Source organism: Eleutherodactylus coqui, chromosome 8 (genome assembly GCF_035609145.1).
Source record: "Eleutherodactylus coqui strain aEleCoq1 chromosome 8, aEleCoq1.hap1, whole genome shotgun sequence".
NCBI classification, from domain to species: domain Eukaryota; kingdom Metazoa; phylum Chordata; class Amphibia; order Anura; family Eleutherodactylidae; genus Eleutherodactylus; species Eleutherodactylus coqui.
In genome coordinates this window covers 148,548,330-148,571,042 of record NC_089844.1, presented here as the reverse complement: position 1 = coordinate 148,571,042, position 22,713 = coordinate 148,548,330, and the positions used below count along the sequence as shown (strand labels likewise).

General features: G+C 44.3%; 1 protein-coding gene across 1 annotated transcript in view; it reads left to right on the top strand.

The window, feature by feature from the left end:
• The window catches only part of MYO15A (myosin XVA), a 106,115-nt gene that overhangs the window by 19,017 nt on the left and 64,385 nt on the right, over window positions 1–22,713 (top strand). The window contains exons 13-26 of the mRNA XM_066577864.1: window positions 2,039–2,134; window positions 2,303–2,434; window positions 3,278–3,403; window positions 4,812–4,889; window positions 5,054–5,208; window positions 6,309–6,354; window positions 7,483–7,607; window positions 7,801–7,921; window positions 10,572–10,747; window positions 12,910–12,994; window positions 19,331–19,384; window positions 19,804–19,885; window positions 21,624–21,754; window positions 22,131–22,226. Coding sequence (XP_066433961.1) covers window positions 2,039–2,134; window positions 2,303–2,434; window positions 3,278–3,403; window positions 4,812–4,889; window positions 5,054–5,208; window positions 6,309–6,354; window positions 7,483–7,607; window positions 7,801–7,921; window positions 10,572–10,747; window positions 12,910–12,994; window positions 19,331–19,384; window positions 19,804–19,885; window positions 21,624–21,754; window positions 22,131–22,226 — 1,503 coding nt within the window. The remainder of the gene's footprint in view (window positions 1–2,038; window positions 2,135–2,302; window positions 2,435–3,277; window positions 3,404–4,811; window positions 4,890–5,053; window positions 5,209–6,308; window positions 6,355–7,482; window positions 7,608–7,800; window positions 7,922–10,571; window positions 10,748–12,909; window positions 12,995–19,330; window positions 19,385–19,803; window positions 19,886–21,623; window positions 21,755–22,130; window positions 22,227–22,713) is intronic.

Here is a 22,713-nt window from a genome sequence, read left to right as displayed (position 1 = left end):
GTGGAGAGTCCGGACGGGAAATGCGCAACAAATCCACCCCATGTGAATAGGGCCTGCAGAGTCGACATCACAACAGTGTGTCTGTCTGCTGTACCATTAACTATTGCAGCCTGGTCATTACCACAGTGATTGTCCATCTGGTCATCTCAGGCTACCGATAGAAGGGAGACTCCATGCACTGGAGCTCTCATGCTCTCGGCCACTCCGGTCATCAGCGGCCGCCGTGTCGTCTGCTGCTGACACAGATAGGGGCTTTTCTCTGCTGGTCTTAGTTTATATTCACTTGTGCAGCAATATCCCATTTTCTTCAGTGCAGCAATAGGTCGCACCTTCCACTACCTTAGGCTTCATTCCCACGAGCGCATATACCCAGCATTTTAACACCCCGGTGTATATAAGATACCCATGTGAAGCATTGGTTTTCAATGCAGCCGTTCACATGGGCAAAAAGACGGCACGTAAATACGCTGGCAACGTGAAAAATAGAGCATATATGCGGCCGGCACATATACGCTCAACCAAAAGATAGTTCTGGAACTATGTTTTGGCCAATATACACCGGCAGGTCCTATAGACTCCTATGGGAGCAGGGAAAGAGAAGGGAGGGGGAGGCATTTTTGCAGCGTCCAATGCTGCGAAAAGCTTACAGTTGCCTCTATATAGGCACTGGAAGGCATCCCGAGGATTTTGGGAGAGCGAGGGTTTTCAGGGGTGCGGTGTATTTTTTTTGGCTAAAAACGATGCTCGCAGTCATGTGAATGGATAAAAAACCGCTGTCCGTGATCGCGGAAAAACACCTATTCAGGCGCTTATACAGAGCAGGCGTAAAAACGCCTTCGTCATATATGCGCTCGTGGGAAAGAGGCCTTACACAATGAAGGGGGAATAATAGTCGAAGGACTCGTCAGTCACCTATTTACATGGAAACTTATATAATAAAGCAGGCAGCTATTAGTAGATATCATAATTACACCCCCTCCATCTATATAGAACATGCACACATCCACTCTTTATTGTATAGTTTTCTACAGTCCTTGCTATTATTATTGCACACAAGTAATTGGACATCTGAGCAGGAATCAAAAGTGGTATTTATTTCCATATGTTAATACTTCATGGGGCCCCTTTGGCCCTAATAACATCAGACACTCTCTGTGGCATACTTTCTACTAATGTCTGATACTCTTCAGCTGGTATTTCCCTCCATTCATCCTGCAAATCTCTGGAGAGTTCTCTGCTGTTCATATTTCCTGACCCAACGTTCCAGTTTATCCCAAAGCTGATCAGTAGGGTTCAGGTCGGACTCTGTGCAGCCGGTCCAATCGTGAAGCATCCATATTCTCAAAGGAATGTAAAACAGCGTTGGGTGTCTGACAAGGTGTGTTATTGCCACATTGTCGGCAGCACATTATTGTCTAGATTGTCAGGGTACACCTTCGTGTTCATGGTTCTTGTCACTACAACCAACAGAGCGAGACCATGCCATGTAACACATCCCTAGGCCATAATAGTACCTCCGCCGTACTATCCTGTTAGCACAACACACTCAGGTTCCCCATGATCCTCCACACCAGGTACCTTCATCTGATGTGAAAAAGGAGTAGTGCGATTCATCACTCCATAGAACATTCTTCCATTGCCCAACTGTCTAATGACGACCCTCCTTTCACCATTGTAGAAGGGCTGAGATGTTGCGCTTCATGATGGATAACTTACATGCAGCGGCACAACCCCTATATTCAATTGTGTACCGCTTCGATCTCAAATTATGGCTGACCCCTCCATGGACACGATCCATTCTACTGATAGGTGTGTCCAAATACTTTTGGTAGGTTAGTGTATTTGTGCATCATCCATAGACCCCAGTGGTAAGTGACTGGCTGCAAAGGCCCCTCCAAATGGGGCTGACCTGTGCTGAACCTTTATGGCCCATTATTATGTAAGGGCCTGGGCCCACCAGCGAACGCTCAGGTAAGCTGCATTCTCTTTCCTGACCTCTGTGCCTGCTCCTATAATAATCCTGTCCTCTAATCCGTAGGATCTGAACTTCAACAGCTTTGAACAACTTTGCATCAACTATGCAAATGAATATCTGCAGTTCTTCTTCAATAAGATTATCTTCAAGGAGGAGCAGGTGAGAGTCAGAAAGTGGGGATCTTGGTTCTTGACATCAGGTCGAGGGATGTGGAGTAGATGGCAGGTTCACGGTGACTGTACTTCTATGGGAGATATTTAATGGACACCTGATTGTTTCCTCCAACCGTCTTCACTCCTGAGTATTTTAAGCACCTTTCACCTACAGGAGGAATACATTCGTGAGCAGATAGACTGGAGGGAAATTTCCTTTGTGGATAATCAGACCTGCATAGATCTCATTTCCCAGAAGCCCTATGGAATTCTGAGGATCTTGGACGACCAGAGCTGCTTCCCTCAGGTAACACTACATTATTCTGTTTTATCTGGTTAAAAGGATCAACGTACGTCCTGGACAAGGGACCCTTCAGTGTAAAATGCCATGTTGGATGGACACTGAATGGCCCCTTTATTAGACCCTAACCCTCTAATGGTTGGATCTTCCTTGCATGGAAAGACCCCAGAGTGCGGCATAAAATCAGGTAACAAGTTTTTAGTGGATCAGTTTCAGGGTGACCGCCCACTACAGTTTTTTTTACTGCGAAATTCGCAGCGTTATTTTTTTCTGCAGGGGTCTATGGGACTTGTAATGTTAAAATCGCGATTTACCGCGAAATCTCGATTTTGCGTGATCGCGATTTTAACATTACAAGTCCCATGGACCCCTGGAGAAAAAAAAACGCTGTGAATTTCGCAGTGAAAAAAAACTGTAGTGGGTAGTCACCCTCAGTGTGAATCCACATTAGATGGGGTAATGCAGTGATCTGAGGGACTTCCAATGAGGCCCGCCTAACAGTGTAGACTAGCCGAGGCCGGGATTTCATTGTCAACTTTGTGGGGTTTTCTCATACAGAGAGTATATAGAGTATGGCATGATCAAGGAAAACATCCAGCGAGAGGGGATTTTGTGGGCGAAAACCACTCATCACCAAAAGGGGTCACAGGAGGATGTTAGGAATCATTTTGATAAACAGGCGCTGCACAGTCAGCCAAATACAACGCTGATGCTTCAACTAGCCCATCCAAATGCACAACTCGCCATTCCTTTGCACCAATAGGCTATAACTAAAGGCGACTAGTACCATTACCTGACCGCTCTACCTGTACATCTGTGTATACCATAAGTCTCCTTTGTTCTTTTCAGGCCACAGACCACACCTTCCTCCAGAAGTGTCACTACCACCACGGCACCAACGAACTTTACTGCAAGCCAAAGATGCCTCTTCCCGAATTTGGGATCAAACATTTTGCTGGGAAAGTTACTTACCAGGTCCGTCTGATTATTACATCACATCTACTTGCTGCACAATGGGGTAACATTTCATGATAGAAATATAATGTGACATATCATAGGCTTAGATACATGGAGACATAGCACACATTATAGGCTTAGATACTCTGAGATTGCATCAGACATGATAGGCTTAGATACACCGAGACTGTCACATATGATAGGTCTAGATACACTGACATGACTGCACACATGATAGCCGTAGATACACCAAGACTGTATTGCGCATGATAGGCTTAGATACTCTGAGATTGCATCAGACAAGATAGGCTTAGATACACCGAGACTGTCACATATGATAGGTCTAGATACACTGACATGACTGCACCACTTAGATACACCAAGACTGTATTGCGCATGATAGGCTTAGATACTTTGAGCATCAGGCATGGTAGGCAGAAGACAGTATCACATATGATAGGCTTAGATACTGAGACTACAATATACATGATAGGCTTGGATACATTGAGACTGTATGACAAATAATAGATACAAACATGTTAGGCGCCAATACAGTGAAACTGTATCATACATAATAGTCACAGATACACTGGGACAGTGTAAAACATGATAGACTTCCATACACTTAAGACTATATCACATATGATAGGATCAGATACTCTGAGACTGCATCATATATGACAGGTTTAAATGCCCTGATGCGGCATCCCACATGATAGGCTTAGATACAGCAGAATGACACTGTATCAGACATGATAGCCTTAGAAATACTGACATGGCAGCATACCTTATAGGATTAGATACTCTGAGACTGTATCATACATAAATAGAGTTAGCTGCACTGACACAGTATCACACATGATAGCTTTAGATACACTGAGACTGTATTGCGCATGATAGACTTAGATACTGTGAGGCAAAATTGGGCATGGTAGGCTTAGATACGCATAAACTGTATCAAACATAAGAGGTGCAAATTCACAGACATGACACCCTACATGATAGACTTAGATGCACTGAGAAAGTAACATACATGATAAGCTTTGATACACTGAGACAGTATCACATATGATATGCTTAAATACATTAACTACATCATACATGAAAGGATTAGATACTGTAAAACTGCATCAACCATGATTAGGCTCTGATATGGTATCACACGTAATCGGCTTAGATACAATGAGACTGTATTAGGCATGATAGCCACACTTTATAGGTTTAGATACTCTGAGACTGTACGGTACATGAATAGGCTTAGCTGCACTGACACAGTATCACACAATAGGCTTAGATACTCCAGTTTGGCTACACACTGTTCCTGAGGGTCATGTTATAACCACATCTAGTAACGTCACATGATGGGGAGTGTAGTTCACTTATAGCTGTTTATGCTATATCAGAGGATTATCCGCTCTAATTGCAGGTCCACAAATTCTTGGATAAAAACTACGACCAAGTGAGACAAGACGTTCTGGACCTCTTTGTCAACAGTAAAATTAAGGTAAGGAGGTTATTATAAATGCCACCAATTGGCAGCGGCCTTTATATATGAACTGTTTCCATTGTGTAAACTTATCAGGCGCACAAGGTGGTCAATGGAAATTACAGAGACAGAAGTAGGAATATTTAGATGGATCCCCGATTTTAACTTTTTCACTTCCTCAGGTATTGGCCAACCTGTTCTTCAGCCATGCTCAGGTACTGGCTCAGCAGAAAAGCATGATGGGTAAAAGCAGTACCATGACCCGGAAGATCAAGGCTCAGACTGTAGCTGCAAAGTTCCAGCAATCGCTCCTGGAGCTGGTGGAGAAGATGGAGAGGTAGGAGACAGAGGTAGAACTTCAAGCTCTCGGGCCCTGATACAGAGGATGTACCAGGGGCCACAACTATGATGTGCTGTCCTCATCAGGCAGCAAGACTCAAGTGCAACAGCAACCTCTGCATCCCCTATAGTCACTGGTATAACTATAGGGGATGTGGTTTCACCCGGCCCATGAGCCTTTAGCTACACCACTGCCTATAGTTATAACCCGGCATAGAAAGACCCAACTGTAACACCATGGGAAAGAACAGGGCATATCAACTACAGTAAATCACTCATGATATCTTTTCGGTGATGGACTACGGTGCACTGATGATGTACTAAATCCCCCCCTTCAATTTCTAAAAGTATGCACACCCCAAAGCATCATAACATCAATACCCAACCTCCTATTAACTATCTCTAATCTATCTCATTTTATTAGCCCCCCAACCCAAGTCACAATGACTTTGGCCAGGAAGCTGAGATCTGGGGTGCTAAGTGTCACGGTCATCCCACCGTAGTGCTGCTATATCTGTGCCCTTCATTGCATAAAGCAGTGTTTCCCAACCTTTTCAGCCTCTGGACACCCCTGGGATTTTTTTTTTTTTTTACCGTGGAGCACCTGTACCAAAAAGGGAATGTGGCTAGGTGTGCAGCTTATCATGAGGTATGATTTTACCTCCATTATTCCAATGGCCCTATAGCATCCCCTCTCATTGTGCCCAGTAGTAACAGCACCCCTTTTCAGTGTCACCAGTAGTAATAGCGCCCCTCTCAGTGGCCTCAGTAGTAATAGTGCAGCCCTTAGTGGCCCCTTTAGTAATAGCATGTCACAAATGCCCCTGGAGGACCCTGGCCTCTGATGCCACTGTTCGTTTCAGCACGATGTCCGAAGCGTCTGTAATGAGTGAGTTGGAACAGTTCAGCAGGCTTGTAGGGATGCTGACGGACCCGCGGTTCCTTGTGGCTGCCTAATTATTTTTTAATATTAACGGCCAGAATTCCCAGCCGGGCCAGCTGTAGGATCCCGCGTGGGGATCACTGGCATAGAGGGAATATTATAATCACAGGTGAATTTTACCCACCGCCTCAGAAACATGTGTCTTTCTCCAACAGATGCAATCCTTTCTTTGTCCGATGTATCAAACCTAACAGCAAAAAGGTAAGAAAAATCGAGTTATCCAGATCGTCTTTGGAAAACACATTGTTATAAATATTCTATTTTTTTAACACGACTCTCTCAGGTCTCCCATCCTAGACGTATCACAGCTTCAGGATGTACAGTTTGCTAGGATTTGATGTAAAAGGCTGTTTAAAGGTATTCTGTCATCAGATTCATGCTGCCTCCATAGCAGCATGACCTCAGAACAGAGATGCCTACGGCCCCTGGGAGTGCTTTATTCTCAAATGTTGCAGAAAAAAACATAATTTGAAGTTTAACTCGGAGCTGAGCTTCAAGCCAAGGAGGCGGGCCGTGCCGGCCTCTCCCCGCCCTCACAGTGCAGACTGACAGCTTTCTCCCTGCTTGTGTATAGGGAGAGAGCTGTCAATCATCATGCTGTAGGTGAGAGAATCGGGAATCACAGGATTTCATTATGAAGAGAGAATTGCTGTATATACATTACTATAATATACAGTATCAGCAAAGGTTCAACCAATGTGACCATTAACCTTAACCCTTTCCAATCCAATTTGTATCCTGGTTTTCCTAGGGGACTTACTCTTTTTTTGCCGTTATACAATGGCGCTATATGCTGGTTAAAGCCAGTACTGCATGAGGTGACATGTTGGATAGGCTCCGACAGCAGAGAGGCTGGCAATATACAGTAAGAGAACCCCGACGGACGTCTTCTGACATTGGAGCTGTACAGCCTTAAATCATGTCTTCAGAGGTCAGACAGTGGATTGGAAAAGGTTAATTAAAGGTGGCCTATCCTTAGGTGGGATTCAATTCAATGTTGTAGTCAACACGTTTGTTCCTGTGGCTGTGTGTAGTACTGTGGAATGGGGCTTAGTTGCAGTACCAAACACACCCACATGGACAAGAATGGTGCTGTGTGAGGTATTGCTGTGAATTAGCAGCAGCACTCCAGCCCTTGTTCTGATGTTTGGTTTCAGACTCCGCAATGATCACATTGATGACCTATTCTATTAAATACCAGAGACCTCTTTAGGTTACCATATACATAGTTGAAAGATATACAAACTATAAATTGCAATACAATACATATGTTATACAGTGTATTAGGGTGGATGTTGTAGCTTCTGCTCGGATCTGTTACCTCCCTAGGAACCCTGCCTCTTTGAATCAGACGTTGTGACCACTCAGCTGAAGTACTCTGGTATTTTAGAGACTATCAGAATTCGGAAAGAAGGATTTCCGGTTCGGATCCCTTTCAGTTTCTTTCTCAGCAGGTAAGGTTATGTGGAAAGATATCCTGAAGACCTGGGGTGTGCTGCTTTAGCTATTCTTTCAATGTGCCTTCTTGCCTATCTAGTCTCCAGCAGTAAAGCAAACCTGTTCTCCTAATAGAACTCGTATTATAGTCTGCATAGTACAACATTTTGGTAACTTTTTAGCTCAGCGTTACCTTGATCTTATCTCCAGGTATCGCTGTGTCATGGACCTGGGACGTAATATCCGTGCTGATGGCCCCCTATGTGTCACTGTGTTGAGAAAGTTGTGTCCATCTGTTCACCCCATCATGTACTGCATCGGCATGAGCAAGGTAACATTTTATTTTACTTACTTGTCCTACTACTATAAACTAGTGGAGATATTTGACCCATAAATGTTAGTGATTTGGAGTAGCTAATAAACTCTTTATTGGAGCCATTTTAAGGAAAGGTTGAACTAGCAGTTTCCCAGTATAATGTTATACAAAGGGGTGCTGATAAGGTCTCGTCTTTGGCCACAAAAAATCGACATATTACAATGAAATATCACAGTTATTCTATATCGTCTCTTCGGATATGAATGCACTTCTGACTGCAGTGTTGCAACTTCTTCAAACTATCCAGATAGAATTCCTTTGGCTGGCAGCACACCAGGCGTCAGCCGCTGCAATTGTGTCACAAATGGAGGCAAATTTGATTCCTTTGAGGTCTTTCTTCAAATTAGGAAACAGATGATGTCCACGGGTGCCGGATCAGGTGAACAAGGAGGATGATCCAGCACCTTGAAGTCCAGGGCAGCCAGTTTGCTCTTGGTGATGGCTGCTGTGTGGGACGAGGCATTGTCATACGAGAACACGACACCTTGGGTCAACTTTCCGCAACTTTTAGACTTCATTGCCTCCTTCAATTTATCCGGAAGTGTTATGTAATGCACAGCTATGATAGTAGACCCCTTTGGAAGATCGGCAAACGGTATCCAATTGTTATCCCAGATGACAGACGCCACACCATTGATGACAACTTCTGCACTCTGAACCTCTTTGGGTGCGGGGAACCACTTTGTCTCCATTCTCCTGACTGCTCTTTTGACTCAGGATCATACATTAAAATCCACATCTCATCCATCGTCATCAGTCGAGATAGGAAAGCATCAGCACCCCGCCAGAAACTCTGCAGAATTCTCCAGGAGGCTTACACTCGCCACGCTTTTGATCTGCTGACAAACATGTCATGACCCATGTGGCAGACGATTCCTCGTGTCTAGATGATCATTAATCGTGGAGCCCACTCTTATTCTGGAAATGTTCAGAGACTCGGCTTTCATCTTAGCAGATATTTGTCAGTCTTCCAGAATCATGTCATCAATGGCTTCTATAGTTTCTGGAATGGTCACCACCGGAGGTCTCCTGGAAGAGTCTTCATCATCAGTGTTGAAGTGGCTGGTTGTAAATTTGACAAAGTGCAGTTGTCACCTGATAATTGTACCGTGTCACCATGACTGTCTTTGGCCAACAGTCATTTCAGGAACTTCATCACTGATCTGCTCTCTTTTGCAGTAAAATCTACTGCAGACTCTGCCATGTTATCTGCAGACCTGCATAACATAAGACTCAACTATGAGATCAGGCCAGAATGTGATCACAAAGTATTGCAAAGATTGAGCTTTCAAATTGTATAACTTACATTGATGTGAAAACAAATGAAGAATGAAAAGCCAAGGACCTATCAGAATCCCCTCATAGTCAATATGTGGGGACCCCTAAGTGCAGGTAGATTAAGATGCGGAGTGCGCATTGCGGTAAACAGAACAGTCTTTACTTGGAAGCTGAATTAGCGGTACCGTCTTTTTAACTTGGCACACAGTTTCAGAATGTTGCAACAGTTTCAGTACTCAGCAATGCCCACTGTAGACTTGGCAGCACTTCTAGGCTTGGCAGCCCTTGCTGCCTATCATTGTTCCCGGACATATTTAACGGTTCACAGAGGTATGTACTCACAGTCTCTATGGTGAACTTCCTTTCTCTCACAGCTTAAACACATAACCGTGATTTCCTCAAATTTTGCGGGTGTGAAAATCACGCCTACAAAACATGACGAAACACAACTATTGATTTCAATAATTTCGTTTTGACTAGCATGTTTCTTGCGCAACACTACTACATGCAAGAAAAGATAGGGCAGGATCTATCTTTCTGCTTTTTTTTTGCTCACGCAATAGCAGGGAGTTTGCATTGTGAAAAAAAAGAACTTTTCACTGGTCCATGCGCATATAGGCTCCATGGCGGTGAGCGTATTTGCGCATACGCCAATGTTAAAAAGTCCTCATTCGGCAGGTCTAAGACTTTGGAGCCCTCAGCTTGATGGTCTGGACTGCCCAGGTATTTTCAGCTCTGATCAGGAGGCTCCAGGGCTTCTCTCACAACTCACACTTTCAAGTTGCACCCAACTTCTCAGCAGGCTTCAGGGCTTCGTTTGCAGCTCAAAGCTCAGGTCACATCCAACCTTTCACTCTTCCTTGCACATTTCCCCACAGCTGTAACAACAACCCACACTTGCATGTTACATGCTGCCATTTGTACCAAACGAAGGCACCACCCTGCGGGACAACACATGCCCTACCATTCGTCCATCGGTCGTGCCCCACAGTGAATAGTAATGTATACCTTCCAATAGCCACTGCAATCGAAACCACAGAGAGCCTACACAAAGGGGCCATGACAGCGTCTGTTACAATAATCTACATAATAAATAGCATAATAAACATTAGCAACAAACTTCAGCAGCCGTGCAAATACCCTCATCAGCTATGGCATTTATTTGCCCATGGAAGTTAATATTTTTCATCCGCCTTATACATATTAAACTGCAGGAGCAATGCTAGTTATAGCAAGCCGTAATGCAGGAAATGCAGAATATCTGTGTCTTCCCTGCACTCCTATCAGTAGACACTAAATTTGCCTCTATCATATTTCTCCATTTCAGCTCTTCATGAAGGAGAGTGTTTACCAGCAACTAGAGAGCAAACGAGACCAACTGATGACCAAGGCGGCTCTAACTCTACAGCGTTATGGGCGTGGATACCTGACCCGAAAACGTTACACTACTCTCCGGTACAGGATCATTCAACTGCAAGCCCTGGCCCGTGGCTACATGGCAAGGTGCAAGAACTGTACTATACATAAATATATATAAAGGAATTGGCAAGACATAGATATGACATGGCAGGAGGTAATTTACAATAGATTAAATGGGTGGTTTACTTAAGACAACCCATTTGTATAAGGGCGTGTATAGCATACAGACAGCTCAAGTGGCTGCTTTGGGGCTGCATAGGCAGAACGGCCCTGCTCAGGTTTTTTCCCATGGGTGAAAGAAAATTAAACTGTACTATTAGCAAACCAGGGTGGAGGTAAGCAGACCAAGTAAGGCATCTGCAGAATCCGAGGAGTGAGCCTCAGCCTAGGAGACAGCGGGCTATGGATGTAGGCCTTGTCACAGTGGCTCTACCGTCTACCAGCCGGAGGGTAACCAGGGATGGTTTTATTGTACGGTATTATTGTATCTTGACACTACCAGGAATTCCTGGTGGAGCCAAGATTGACAGGGGATGATGCCCCCTGTACCTGATTGGCTGCACAGCGGCCTGGGCTGCAGGTCCTGGCAGCCCACTAAGCAAAAGGTACAATTTCAAAACCTTAATGTCATAAGCTGACTTCAGCCTTAGGCTGCAGCCAGGCAGCCCCAGTTGCAAGGCTCTTCCCCATCAGCGACATACAAGGCGTCCCCCTGCCAGCACTGAGGCCACAGTGCCAGGGGGAAAAGACAGTGTTACAGCCGGGCGGCGCTGTGTGAAGCAGCAGCAGACCAGGAAGGGGACAGAGCAGCGGGGTACTCCGGTGTATCCAGCGGCATCGTGCAGTGAGCAGGTTGCGGGGGCGCAAGTGACAGGCTGTGGATGGGACGAAGGGCTCATTCGGCGGTCAGTAGGGACGCATGCCTGAGAAGCACCGTGGAACCCAGTGATGACAGTCCATGCTGTGCTGCCTTACCGTCAGGCTTACTTTTCTTCTTAGCCGTACTTTCTTCTGTGCAGAGATTGTAAGACTAAATGGATAAGTAATCCTCACCCTAAGCCAGCACGGCCACCAACAAACTATGCACACACTGCTAGGACCTTGAAGTCTTGACCCAATCAGGAGCTGGGGGTGTGAAAGGGGCGTTCCTCCTGTCAAACCCTTAGCTTCTGGTGGCGTCAAGATACAATAATACCACCAGGGACACGTCCAAGGGGCCAAGAGCAGGCTATTAAATAGGTAAACCTACTGGTGGTTTACCTCAGTTCGTTTGTCACGTGTGAAGCCACTGTTTCTTCCTCCGTAGTGAATTCTCGAGAAAGAAAGAGTCCACACATGCAGAGTTGATGGTTAAAGGCAGAACCGTGAACGGTCGGTAAAGCAGTTTACTTGAATGCAACTTGATTAAAATCCAATACAGTGCACACTTGACATTCACTGGCAATATACTTAGTGCAGGGGAACACGTGGTGTGGCAGGGAGGCAACACGGGAGGACAGAGTGACTTACACAGGCCAAGTTATCTGTAGATTTTTGTTTCTGGATACTTTCTCACAAACACTCACCGACTCTCTACCGATACACCCATGGATTAGAAGAATGCACAGTGGAAACTCGCACTTCTTGCAGCTTCTTACTTTCTTGACAATTAGCCAATCACAGCCAGTACTCAATGAATGGCGGTGATTGGTTTAATCACTGCCATTCATTGGGTGCTGGCTGTTATTAGCTAAGCGTCAGCCAAGCACAGCCAGCGCTTCCAGGAGGCGGGGATTTTTGAATCCCCAGCCAGAAAAGAAGATGATCTGTGCTGGGGACCTGGTGAGAAGATGCGGCCAGGCTAACAGCACGGGACAGGTCATGTATGTGGGTTTTTTTTCTTCTTCTTCAGCTAAGGTGTATTTTCGAGGAAGGGCTTATATTTCAAGTCTCCCCCGAAAGTACTCGCATGTGTTGCTACAAAGTTGCCCGACTTTGTAGCGCTACAAAGTCGTGGTATCACCGCGAGAAATAGCAGCGATATCGCACGTACCAGTGATTTTCTCGCAGCGGTGCCATGTCACCCGTGTGAACGAGGCCTAAATGACATTTCCTGGATACATGTCAGTAAAATTTGCAATATCAGTGTATAGTGCTTAATAAGGGGAGGTGCGTGAGGGGGGTGCAACTTTTATTTACTACTTCTCTGTGTGTAGCATTTTGCACTGTATGTGTATTTTGTATTAACGCAACTTTACAACTTGCAGGTGTAGGTTTCACAACTGGAGAAGCAGCATGCTAAAAGTTCGAGCTGTGGTCCATATGTACGTGAATCGGAGGAGATACCTGAGGGTAAGATGTCAGTATTGTCAAACACTTCTTTGGTGCAGTTTTATTACATTCTACAAGGTTTTTAAGAAAATTAAAAAAGCTTTTTCGAGCTATCAGTACAGCTCCTACGACTACCTGATGCTCACTGTGTATTAGTGTGCATCATTAGTCTGAGACACTACATGCTGTACATAGAACTCAGGGACCCGTAGCGTAACTCAGAATTGGGCCCCTCCCCCCCAAAAAGAAAAAAATAAATAAAATATATATATGTATAATGCTGCCAAGTAAGAATGCTTTCAAAAATAAAAGTGTTTCTAGTTTATTTTTGTCTCTTAACAAAATGCAAAGTGACTGAACACAAGAGAAATCTAAATCAAATCAATATTTGGTGTGACCACTAGAGATGAGCGAGTATACTCGTTTCGAGTAATTACTCGATCGAGCACCACGATTTTCGAGTACTTCAGTACTCGGGTGAAAAGATTCGGGGGGCGCCGGGGGGCGGGGGGAAGCGTGGCGGAGCGGGGGGTAGCACTCCAGCACTCCCTGCTGCAGCCCCCCACTCACCCAAGGCGCCCCCCGAATCTTTTCGCCCGAGTACGGAAGTACTCGAAAATCGCGGTGCTTGGGTGAAAAAGGGGCGTGGCCGAGTAGGCTCGCTCATCTCTAGTGACCACCCTTTGTCTTTAAAACAGCAGCAATTCTTCTAGGTACACTTGCACACAGTTTTTTAAGGAACTCAGCTTGGAGGTTGTTCCAAACATCTTGAAGAACTAAGCACAGATCTTCTGTGGATGTCGGCTCGCTCAAATCTTTCTGTCTGTCCATGTAATCTCAGACAGACTGGATGATGATGAGATCATGACTCTGTGGGGCCAAATCATCACTTCCTGCTGCAGAAGTCAATCAGACATCTTCTTTTTTATTTTTCCGCAGCGGCTAAAACCTTTGCACAGTACTTTATGTAAATACACTACCGGTCAAAATTTTAGAACACCTCAATTTTTCAGTTTTTATTGATATTTATACAGTTTAATGTCTCTAACATACTTTGGCATGAAAGCATTGAACAAATAAACAAGCTACGGGTACTGGCACACGGGCAACTTGAAAGTCCAGTCGTGTGCTGTCCGGTGTGCTGAACATGGCAGATTGACATATGCTATTGTCTTCTGGAAATCGGACAAGATTTGGACATGCTGTGTAAAAAAGCCCATGTGCATTCGCCCCTTCAAATGAGCAGGTCCTATTTCCCTCCGATTTTCGTGTGCATGTACCCCAAGATGAATACAAATAATGGATTAACTTTGTTCCACCAAATTAAATCTGGATTTTTTTTACTTCAAAGTAGCCACCTGTAGCTGATATAACAGCTTTACACCACCGAGGCATTCTTTCTACAATTGCATTGTCATCAGATGATATTCAGAAATTCCTTCCAAACATTGTTGCAGAAGTTCCAACAAATGTGCTGCACTTGTAGGTTGCTTTGCTTTCATCTTGCTGTCCAGTTCATCCCAAACAAGCTTAATGGGGTTTTAGTCTGGAGACAGGGCAGGCCAATCCATTCTTTGTAGCGTACTGGCTTCTCTTGTTTTCCTAAGTAGTTCTGACATAACCTAGAAGTATGTTTTGTATCATTGTCTTGCTGTAATATGAACCCCTGACCAACTGGGTGAACACCAGAGGGTATTGCATGGCATATCAAAATGCTGTGGTAGCCCTTTTTGTCCAATGTGCCATTCACCCGGTTCAAATTGCCAGCTCTGCATCCAGCAAAGAAAAAAAACCCCAGACCATGACGCTCCCTCCTCCATGTTTGACAGTTGGTGTCACACACTCAGGAACCATTCTTTCACCTACTCGATGGCGCACAAAACCCTGTGTGATATACCAAAGATGTCAAATTTTGATTTATCAGTCCATAAGGCCTTCTTCCACTCTTCACTGACTGCCAGCTTCGCTTTCTTGGTAATTTCTCTGTAGGACAGACCTACACGTCTAAGGGTTATAATTGTCTGTCTGTCTTATTTGATTAATTGCCTTTTTCTTGCCATTATTATAGCAATGTACTCTGTCCTGAAGAACAAAACTGTCCAAATCCCATTGGGTATTGTAATGCAGTCTGTTCCAACACTGGTTATATAGAATCAGAGAGTTTGAAAGTAATCTACAAAAGTTGAGACACCTGTAGGAATAGTTTGCATCCAATTCCAGACCATAATTTGCTTTCTGTGCTGCAGAGCAGCAGTCATTGATGCGTTCCCTGAAAAAAAACTCCTTGGTTAAAACCGTAAATTCAGACTATTGTTGCTTTTCAAGTTAAAAGTTCATAATATTTTATGTTTTTAACTTAGTTTTGAACCATTATTCTAGTGCCCCTTATAGTAATAGTGCCCTCTCCAAGTGTGCCCAGTAGTAGCATCGCCCCTCTCAGTGGTCCCAGTAGTAGCATCGCCCCTCTCAGTGGGCCCAGTAGTAGCATCGCCCCTCTCAGTGGGCCCAGTAGTAATAATGCCCCTCTTTTATACCCACATCATGAATAATGCTCCCATTTATTGCACAGTTATTAAAAATGCTTAATCATGTTATCCCCATCATTAAAAATGGCCCCTTTATTGCCCGTTATAAATAATGCCCTCCTTCTTACCTCATTATTAAAAATACTGCCCCTTGTTGCTCCATCATTAATAATGCCTCCCTTTGTTCCTCCTTTCAGTAATAAAGATCCCCCTTGTTGCCGTCATTATTGGCGCCCCCTTTTGTTGCCCTGTCAGTAATAATGATCCCCCTTGTTGCCGTCATTATTGGTGCCCCTTTTGTTGCCCTGTCAGTAATAATGCTGCCCCTTGTAGCCCTCTATCAGTAAAAACCCTCCCCTTGCTGTCCCCATCAACAATAGCGTTGCCCATGGTCCCTCAATACACTCCCATCCTTTGCTGTCTAAGCTGCTCCATTCCGACGGTCCTTCCTTCCACTTCTCTGCCTTCTGGGTTGCATGGTCACATACCACATGACCGCGCGACCGAAAATCAGGTAGTATTGGACCATGGGAAAAGTGAAAGAGATGAATATACAGTTTTTTTCTTTTTTTACTTCACCCGGCCACCTCGTAAACTGGAGGCTTAGGGGAATATCTGTGGCAGCAACTGCTGCAGCAGTAGTTGCGATTGGCCCTAGGACGTGACTGTCCTCAATGGACTGAATGAGCAATCTGCAGACCCGATGCATCAGACTAATTTCTATGTCACAAAATTACATTAGATGCCACAAAAATATAATTTATTGAAAATTAGTTTTTTTATAGCAAATTATTATCACGTATAAAAAATGATATCATGTAACAAAATGATGTTTTGTGTCATTCTGTTTATTAACAGCGCTGTATTATTATTGTATAGTAGTGTTTACTCTTTTATTGTCCTCTCTTTGCTCAGTTCCGGCTGTTCTAGGTTATCATTATTACATTGTGGGCAGTATTGTTGTCAAGGGCTCAAAGTCCACCCAGTGTGTAAAAGGTCAGGGTGCAGTCTGTATGTATACATCACATCACCTTACCCTTAGAAATGAGTCAGTGAGGGAAGAGTAGGTGTTATATACACTATCAAGGTCAGGCCGGTGCCAAATATGACTTTATACCCAGAGAGTTGAGGCTGAGCTGTAATACCAAGCACAGCCCATAAACAGGTGTGGCGCTATTTCAATAAGCAGACGCGTTTTTTTAATCTTATACCAGATTTTTTACATTAAATTTAATGGTTCAAAGTCATCAACTATGGGAAATCAGTGGATGGGCATGTAGTACGTGACTGAACTGAGTTCTCCACAACAGGAGTGTTGGATGCGAAAGACCTCATCTGGATCAGATGTACTTTGTTGTCCTTAGGAGGATAGATATACACACAATATATAATCGCAGGGAAAAAAAAATATTAGTAATGAAACCAAAAAGTGAGGAGACTGGGAAATCTGACTCTAACCTTCCACCTCTGAGCTTCCTACCTTGGAGGGTACACAGGAAGGGCTGGCAAAGCTGTGCCACCACTTGTAAGCTACTGATCAGAGCATTGTGAAGGCGCATGCCGGACCTCATATTCCGAGATGGCACCCACTCCCTGTGCCTCTTCCAAGCGTTGGCTGCATCTCCGGGGAAAGTAGAGAGCTGCTCCTTCTATGTCGGGACCTCGTTGCGTGCCATATTAAATGACGTGGCGGGACGGATTTGGCCCACTGGTTTTGAGATGGACACGTGCTTTACACCAAACACACTTATCCGACAATGGAGCAGGACACCAACAGACAGGAGATCTAACCAATGTCCCCCATAAGAAGGAGCTGGAATAAATGTATAGACAGGTGCTGATTAGCAGGCTGGGCCACATGCCGACCAGTCCATCCACACACCCGCAGAGAAGTGCTCATGTCGATGCCCATTGAAAGTGAATCATATGGGCCGGGGCTGACACTTTGACATCACCCCAATCCGACGCAGCTGATGAACCGTGACAGTGAGATCCTCCTTGGAGTGGCTCTCCACTCTGGCTAATGCAGGGGGTCAAGAGCTGCAGACACCCCTTTATGACTTCCCTATGCCCTAATAGGGCAATCAGCTGATCACCGGGCCACTATGCTAGTATATAGAGCTGTGTGTTTCTGGGCAACGAGGCAATAAGCTGAATGGTGAGGTTCTGGGCAGCAGATCAACTATTGATGACCTATATGGATCTTCAATAGTTTAATCATAGAAAACCCTTTTTAAAGGGTTTTACAAGTTCTAAGAAAATTTCCGTGAAGACATGAAATGGTTAAATAATGACAAACTATGGTATACTCATTGCTTCAATCCTCCAGCAATCCAACGCTATCGCTCCCATCCTCACCGCCAGTCTGTGTTTACTAGGCTGCAGCAGTGACATCCCATATAAGTGCTTGTGACTGCTGCAGCCAATCACTGCTCTCAGCTGTCTTGAACCATGCGCCATTGAGCCCAGTGATACGTGTATACGGATGTCAACGCTAGTAAATATAGATTGGTGGTGAGGATGAGAGCAGTGGCGCTGAACCAGTGGGGGATCGGAGTGCTGAGTATATCATAGTTTCTTATTTTTAATCATTTACTGCCCTTTCTAAAATTTTTGTAGAACTATTATACAATGGTGTCATCTGCTCGCTAAAGCCAATGTGTGTGCACCAGAGAGGCTCCAACAGCAGAGTGGCTGGCAATAGACGGTAAGAATGCCCTGTCGGACGTTTTCTGACATTGGAGCTGTACAAGCTTCAATCAGAATGTAGGAAGACGTCAGACAGTGGATTGGAAAGGATTAAACTTCACTACTCACATCTGAAGCTGCATTAAGAATTCTGGTTTCTTCTTATGAGAAAGCAGTGCATTGTGGGATGACAAGTACACAATTAGAGCCCATATGTTGGGTCACATGTCTGACAGCAAGGTGGAGCTAAACTGCTGCCTGTTTCCAAAAACAATCTGTAGAATTTTGAAGGCAGCTCTGGATGTGCATGGAGAAAATGATAGAAATAATTAAAATTAAAAAAACAAAAAAACATTGATATAAAGTATTAGCAAAATTTAAATTGTGAAAAAGGCAAGTTTTGGCCAGATTCTGATGGTAAAGCTTGGCTGTTCGCGGGAGACCCAATATGATACAGTGACAGATATGTCTAGTGTATTCAGCAGATACAGGAGGACTGATGTCCATGTGCTCAGCACCTTTTCCACTAATAGCTATTAATAAGCATGGCTTTACCTGGGCTTCGGTGACACCACACCCATCCCAGCGGTGAGGTGACAGGCACAGAACAGAAGCAGGGCAGTATGAAGCGGGTGCGCTTTTCTCCTCAAGTAGACATCACAAAGGATCATGCTGGTTTGTTTCAGGTACATCAGGTGGCATGGATATTATAATATAACGGGTACAGGTATGTGGGGGTGCAAACATGTGAGTTCTGGAAACACAGGATGTCCTAAGCTGGCCAAACACATTAGATCAATGTCAAATGAAGCCTCTGATTTCAGCAGGACCATCTGACTATCTAATGTATGCAGGGCCTCCAGAAGCTCCCTTTACAGGAAAAAAAGGATCGGGCATTTGGGTTTCAACATACCCCACCGTTTTGTTCTTGGGGAGATAAGACAACATCAGGTTAGTCTGGCAGCAGCTTACTCCCCTCTCTACATGCAGAACACATGCATGCTCAGCCAAACCCAGCCTTCATGTGTATAGGAGGTCAGGGGAGACCCATCAGCCGAACGAGCATCTACCCAACAGCTATGTGAAGTGTATGACTACCAATTTTAGTTTTGTCTTATTTCCTATGCTTCCTGTTCACTTGCAGATAAAGGCAGAAGCTCGCAGGTTGGCTGAGGAAGAGCAAAGGAAGGCAGAGCAGGTGGGTGTGCGGCTGACATCACCGGATCTATTGCTGTGCCCGGTGTTCATAGTTTTTGTATTACCAGAATTAATCTGCGTACAACCGGTCTCGCACGACCGGATTTCAATTGCAGATTCCATGATAGGTTGATCCACGGTAATACGCTCTTTATTCAAATACATTGGATTATGCGCTTGCGCTCACATTAGCGGGTCGAAATTGTGTAATGTGCTTGCGGAAAATACAACGCAGCATGTTCTATTCTATCGCAGGTATCCATGACATAGAACCCATTCTGCTCTATGGTCACAGATATACCCGCAGCCCATACCCAATTACATTGCGTATGGGCTGCGGGTGCCCGCTTCATCGCTAAGCGACGGCGCGGAAAATATAATTTAAAGAAAATCTGATTATGAGTTATTTTCTCTATCCAGGAGCTGACTAAGAGGGAAGTGTTTAATGTCACTCATCTAGAGATCCCAGCAGAGCTGGCGGGCCTCCTCCGCACGACATCAGGTAAGCATCTCACCATGAAATAGTAGATATGCTGCACCGTAACCGGAGTGCTACAGATGAAATAAAGGAGAAGGTCCAGAATAACGTGTTTTATCATAAACCGCGAAAGTCAAAACTGATTTTAATATCTCGCTTTAATGCTGCCATATGAAGGCCTGAAGATGCAGGCCCAAAGCCTGAGGCTGCACTACTGACAGAGTCTGATGACAACCTGTGCCCTTCCAATGTTTTTCACACATACAGTGTTGTCACAGAGACCATGAAAGGTTTAAACATACTTGCCAACTCTTCCAGATCATCCAGAAGAGACCCAACAGACTTCTGGAAGTGTTGGCAAGTCTCCCGTGCTCTTCAGAACCTTACCGGAGCCTTCCGTTAGGCTCTCCTCCCTGAGCATTGCTTCCTTAGATCCGCTTTGCTAGCACTTTCCCAGCAGCCCCTTGTTTTGAGCCACAGACCACAGTTGGGCTTAGCTAATTATGGGAGAGACTTGGCACCATGAGGTGGGTTGTCCAGTCAGCTTTCTGATGAGGATCTGGGGGTGAAATACTTGGTGGAAAATTAAGGATGTCGAAGTAAAAATAACTTATTGAAAATGGAGGATGTGGGGATAAAAACGAGATACAGTGAAAAATGCAGGATGCGAGGATGAGAAGCGTACTGAAAAATAGAGGACTTGGGGGTGAAAATGGAGGATATGGTGAAAAATGGAGGACGTGGGGGTGCAAAACAAGATGTAAAAAATGGAGGCTGTTGGGATGAAAAATGTTTCTAAAAATGGAGGATTTTGGTGTAAAAAATGAAACGTGGGAAATGGTGAATATGGTGAAAAATTGAGGACTTGGGGATGAAAATGGAGGATGCAGGGGTGAACCAAGAAGTTGTAAAATACGGAGGATATAGTGTTGAAAATGAAACGTGGAAATAAAAATTGAGGATGTGGGGGTGAAAAACGTATTAAAAAATGAAGGATGTGAGGGTGGAAAACAGGATGAAAAATGGAGAATGGTGGGGTTTTCTATAAAGGAGGTGTGGCTTACAAACCAAATGTGTATATATATATCTATATATATATATATATATCTATATATATCTATATATATCTATATATATCTATATATATATATATATATATATATATATATATATATATAGAATCTACAAGGTCTCCATCACAACACGAAACCTAAGGGCTTATTCAGACGAGGCTATGCATAAATACGTTCGCCGATACAGAACATATTTTGATATGAACGAAGTTAGGAGATGGCAAGAAGCAGGTGGATACGTCCATGCCAGCAGATCGATCGCTTTTTTTTTGCGATCGAAACGCCAGCTCACACGCTTGTGTGTTACACCCTTTCCGTGGAATAGAATGGCAATTAAATGCCTAATTAGGGCCAGCTGTCTTCTTATCCCTCCATTGTACCCAGGGTAACTCCCTCCTTGTTTTTGAGCTGCCATTGAAGCCTATGGCACCTTTCTGTGTAACACGGACCAAGATAGAGCAGGACCTATCTTTTTGGGGAAGAAGATTCTGCGCGGAAAAAACCCGTTCGTCTCTATAGTAATCGAAGGCATTGCTTTGTCTCGTTGTAGGAGCGAGATTTTCGCGTTCAGAAATGCCTCCGCAAATGCGTTTGTCTGAATCCGCCCTGATAGAAATCATGTTGTCATCAGAATCAGCATGAAAAAATGAATGTACCTGTGACTATAATTTTGTTCTTTTCCCTCCCAGCTCAGAAGAACATCATGTTGGAACATGTGGTGCCAACTCATGTTCCGAGGGTCCAGGCCTTCACCCAGCTCACCCTGCCCCTCGACATCAACAACTACCCCATGTTCAAATATGTGCGAGTTTTTTTCAGGGTAAGAGATGGCACAAGTAAGGGTGGACACTGAATATCGTAGAGATCGAATATCACCGTCTATGTGGGCGGCTTATAATTAATCAGTTAGCATGGTCGTTATATTGGAACAGGGATGGACTGACAGTGATGTTGGCCTCCAGGCAGAGAGAAGTGCTGTCACCAAATTAGATCTAAAGGTCGTTGGGTAAATGCCCAAAGCTGCTAGTTGACTAGTAGTCAGCTACACTGAAGGCAACCACCACCACTAGTTGTTATCGACTGCCTCAGACAGAGGGTCCTACTCACGTTACAGGCCCATTGGCATTGACAGATTGCCTGGTCCCTCAGCCCACCCCTCCATCGTAACAATTTCTAAAAACTTGATTATCTTTCAGGAACCTCTGTTTGGGATGTTGGCAATGACACTTGGATCCTCACTGCTTCCTGTCGAAGATGATCTGAAGCCACAAGCCATTACTTCATTCAAACTGGTAATTATTCTCCTTAAGGAACTATTAATCAAATAGAAAATTTCATATTGAGATAAGGAGGCAGTACTATCTGCACCTCCATCACTTAAAAGAAATGGCAGTACTATCTATAATTATATCATTTAAAGGAAGTGGCAGGGAGGCAGCACTATCTGTACCTTCATCATTTACAGACAGGTAGACAGTACTATCTGTACCTCCATCACTTACATGGAGAGATATGGAGGCAGTACTATCTGTACCTACATCATTTACATGGAGAGATATGGAGGCAGTACTATCTGTACCTACATCATTTACAGGAAGTAGCAGGGAGGCTGTACTATCTGTACCTCCATCACTTAAAGGAAGTGGCAGGGAGGCAGTACTATTTGTACCTAATACCTACATCATTTACAGTAAGTATCATGGAGACAGTACTATCTGTACCTCCATCACTTACATGGAGAGACATGTAGGCAGTAATATCTGTACCTACATCATTTAC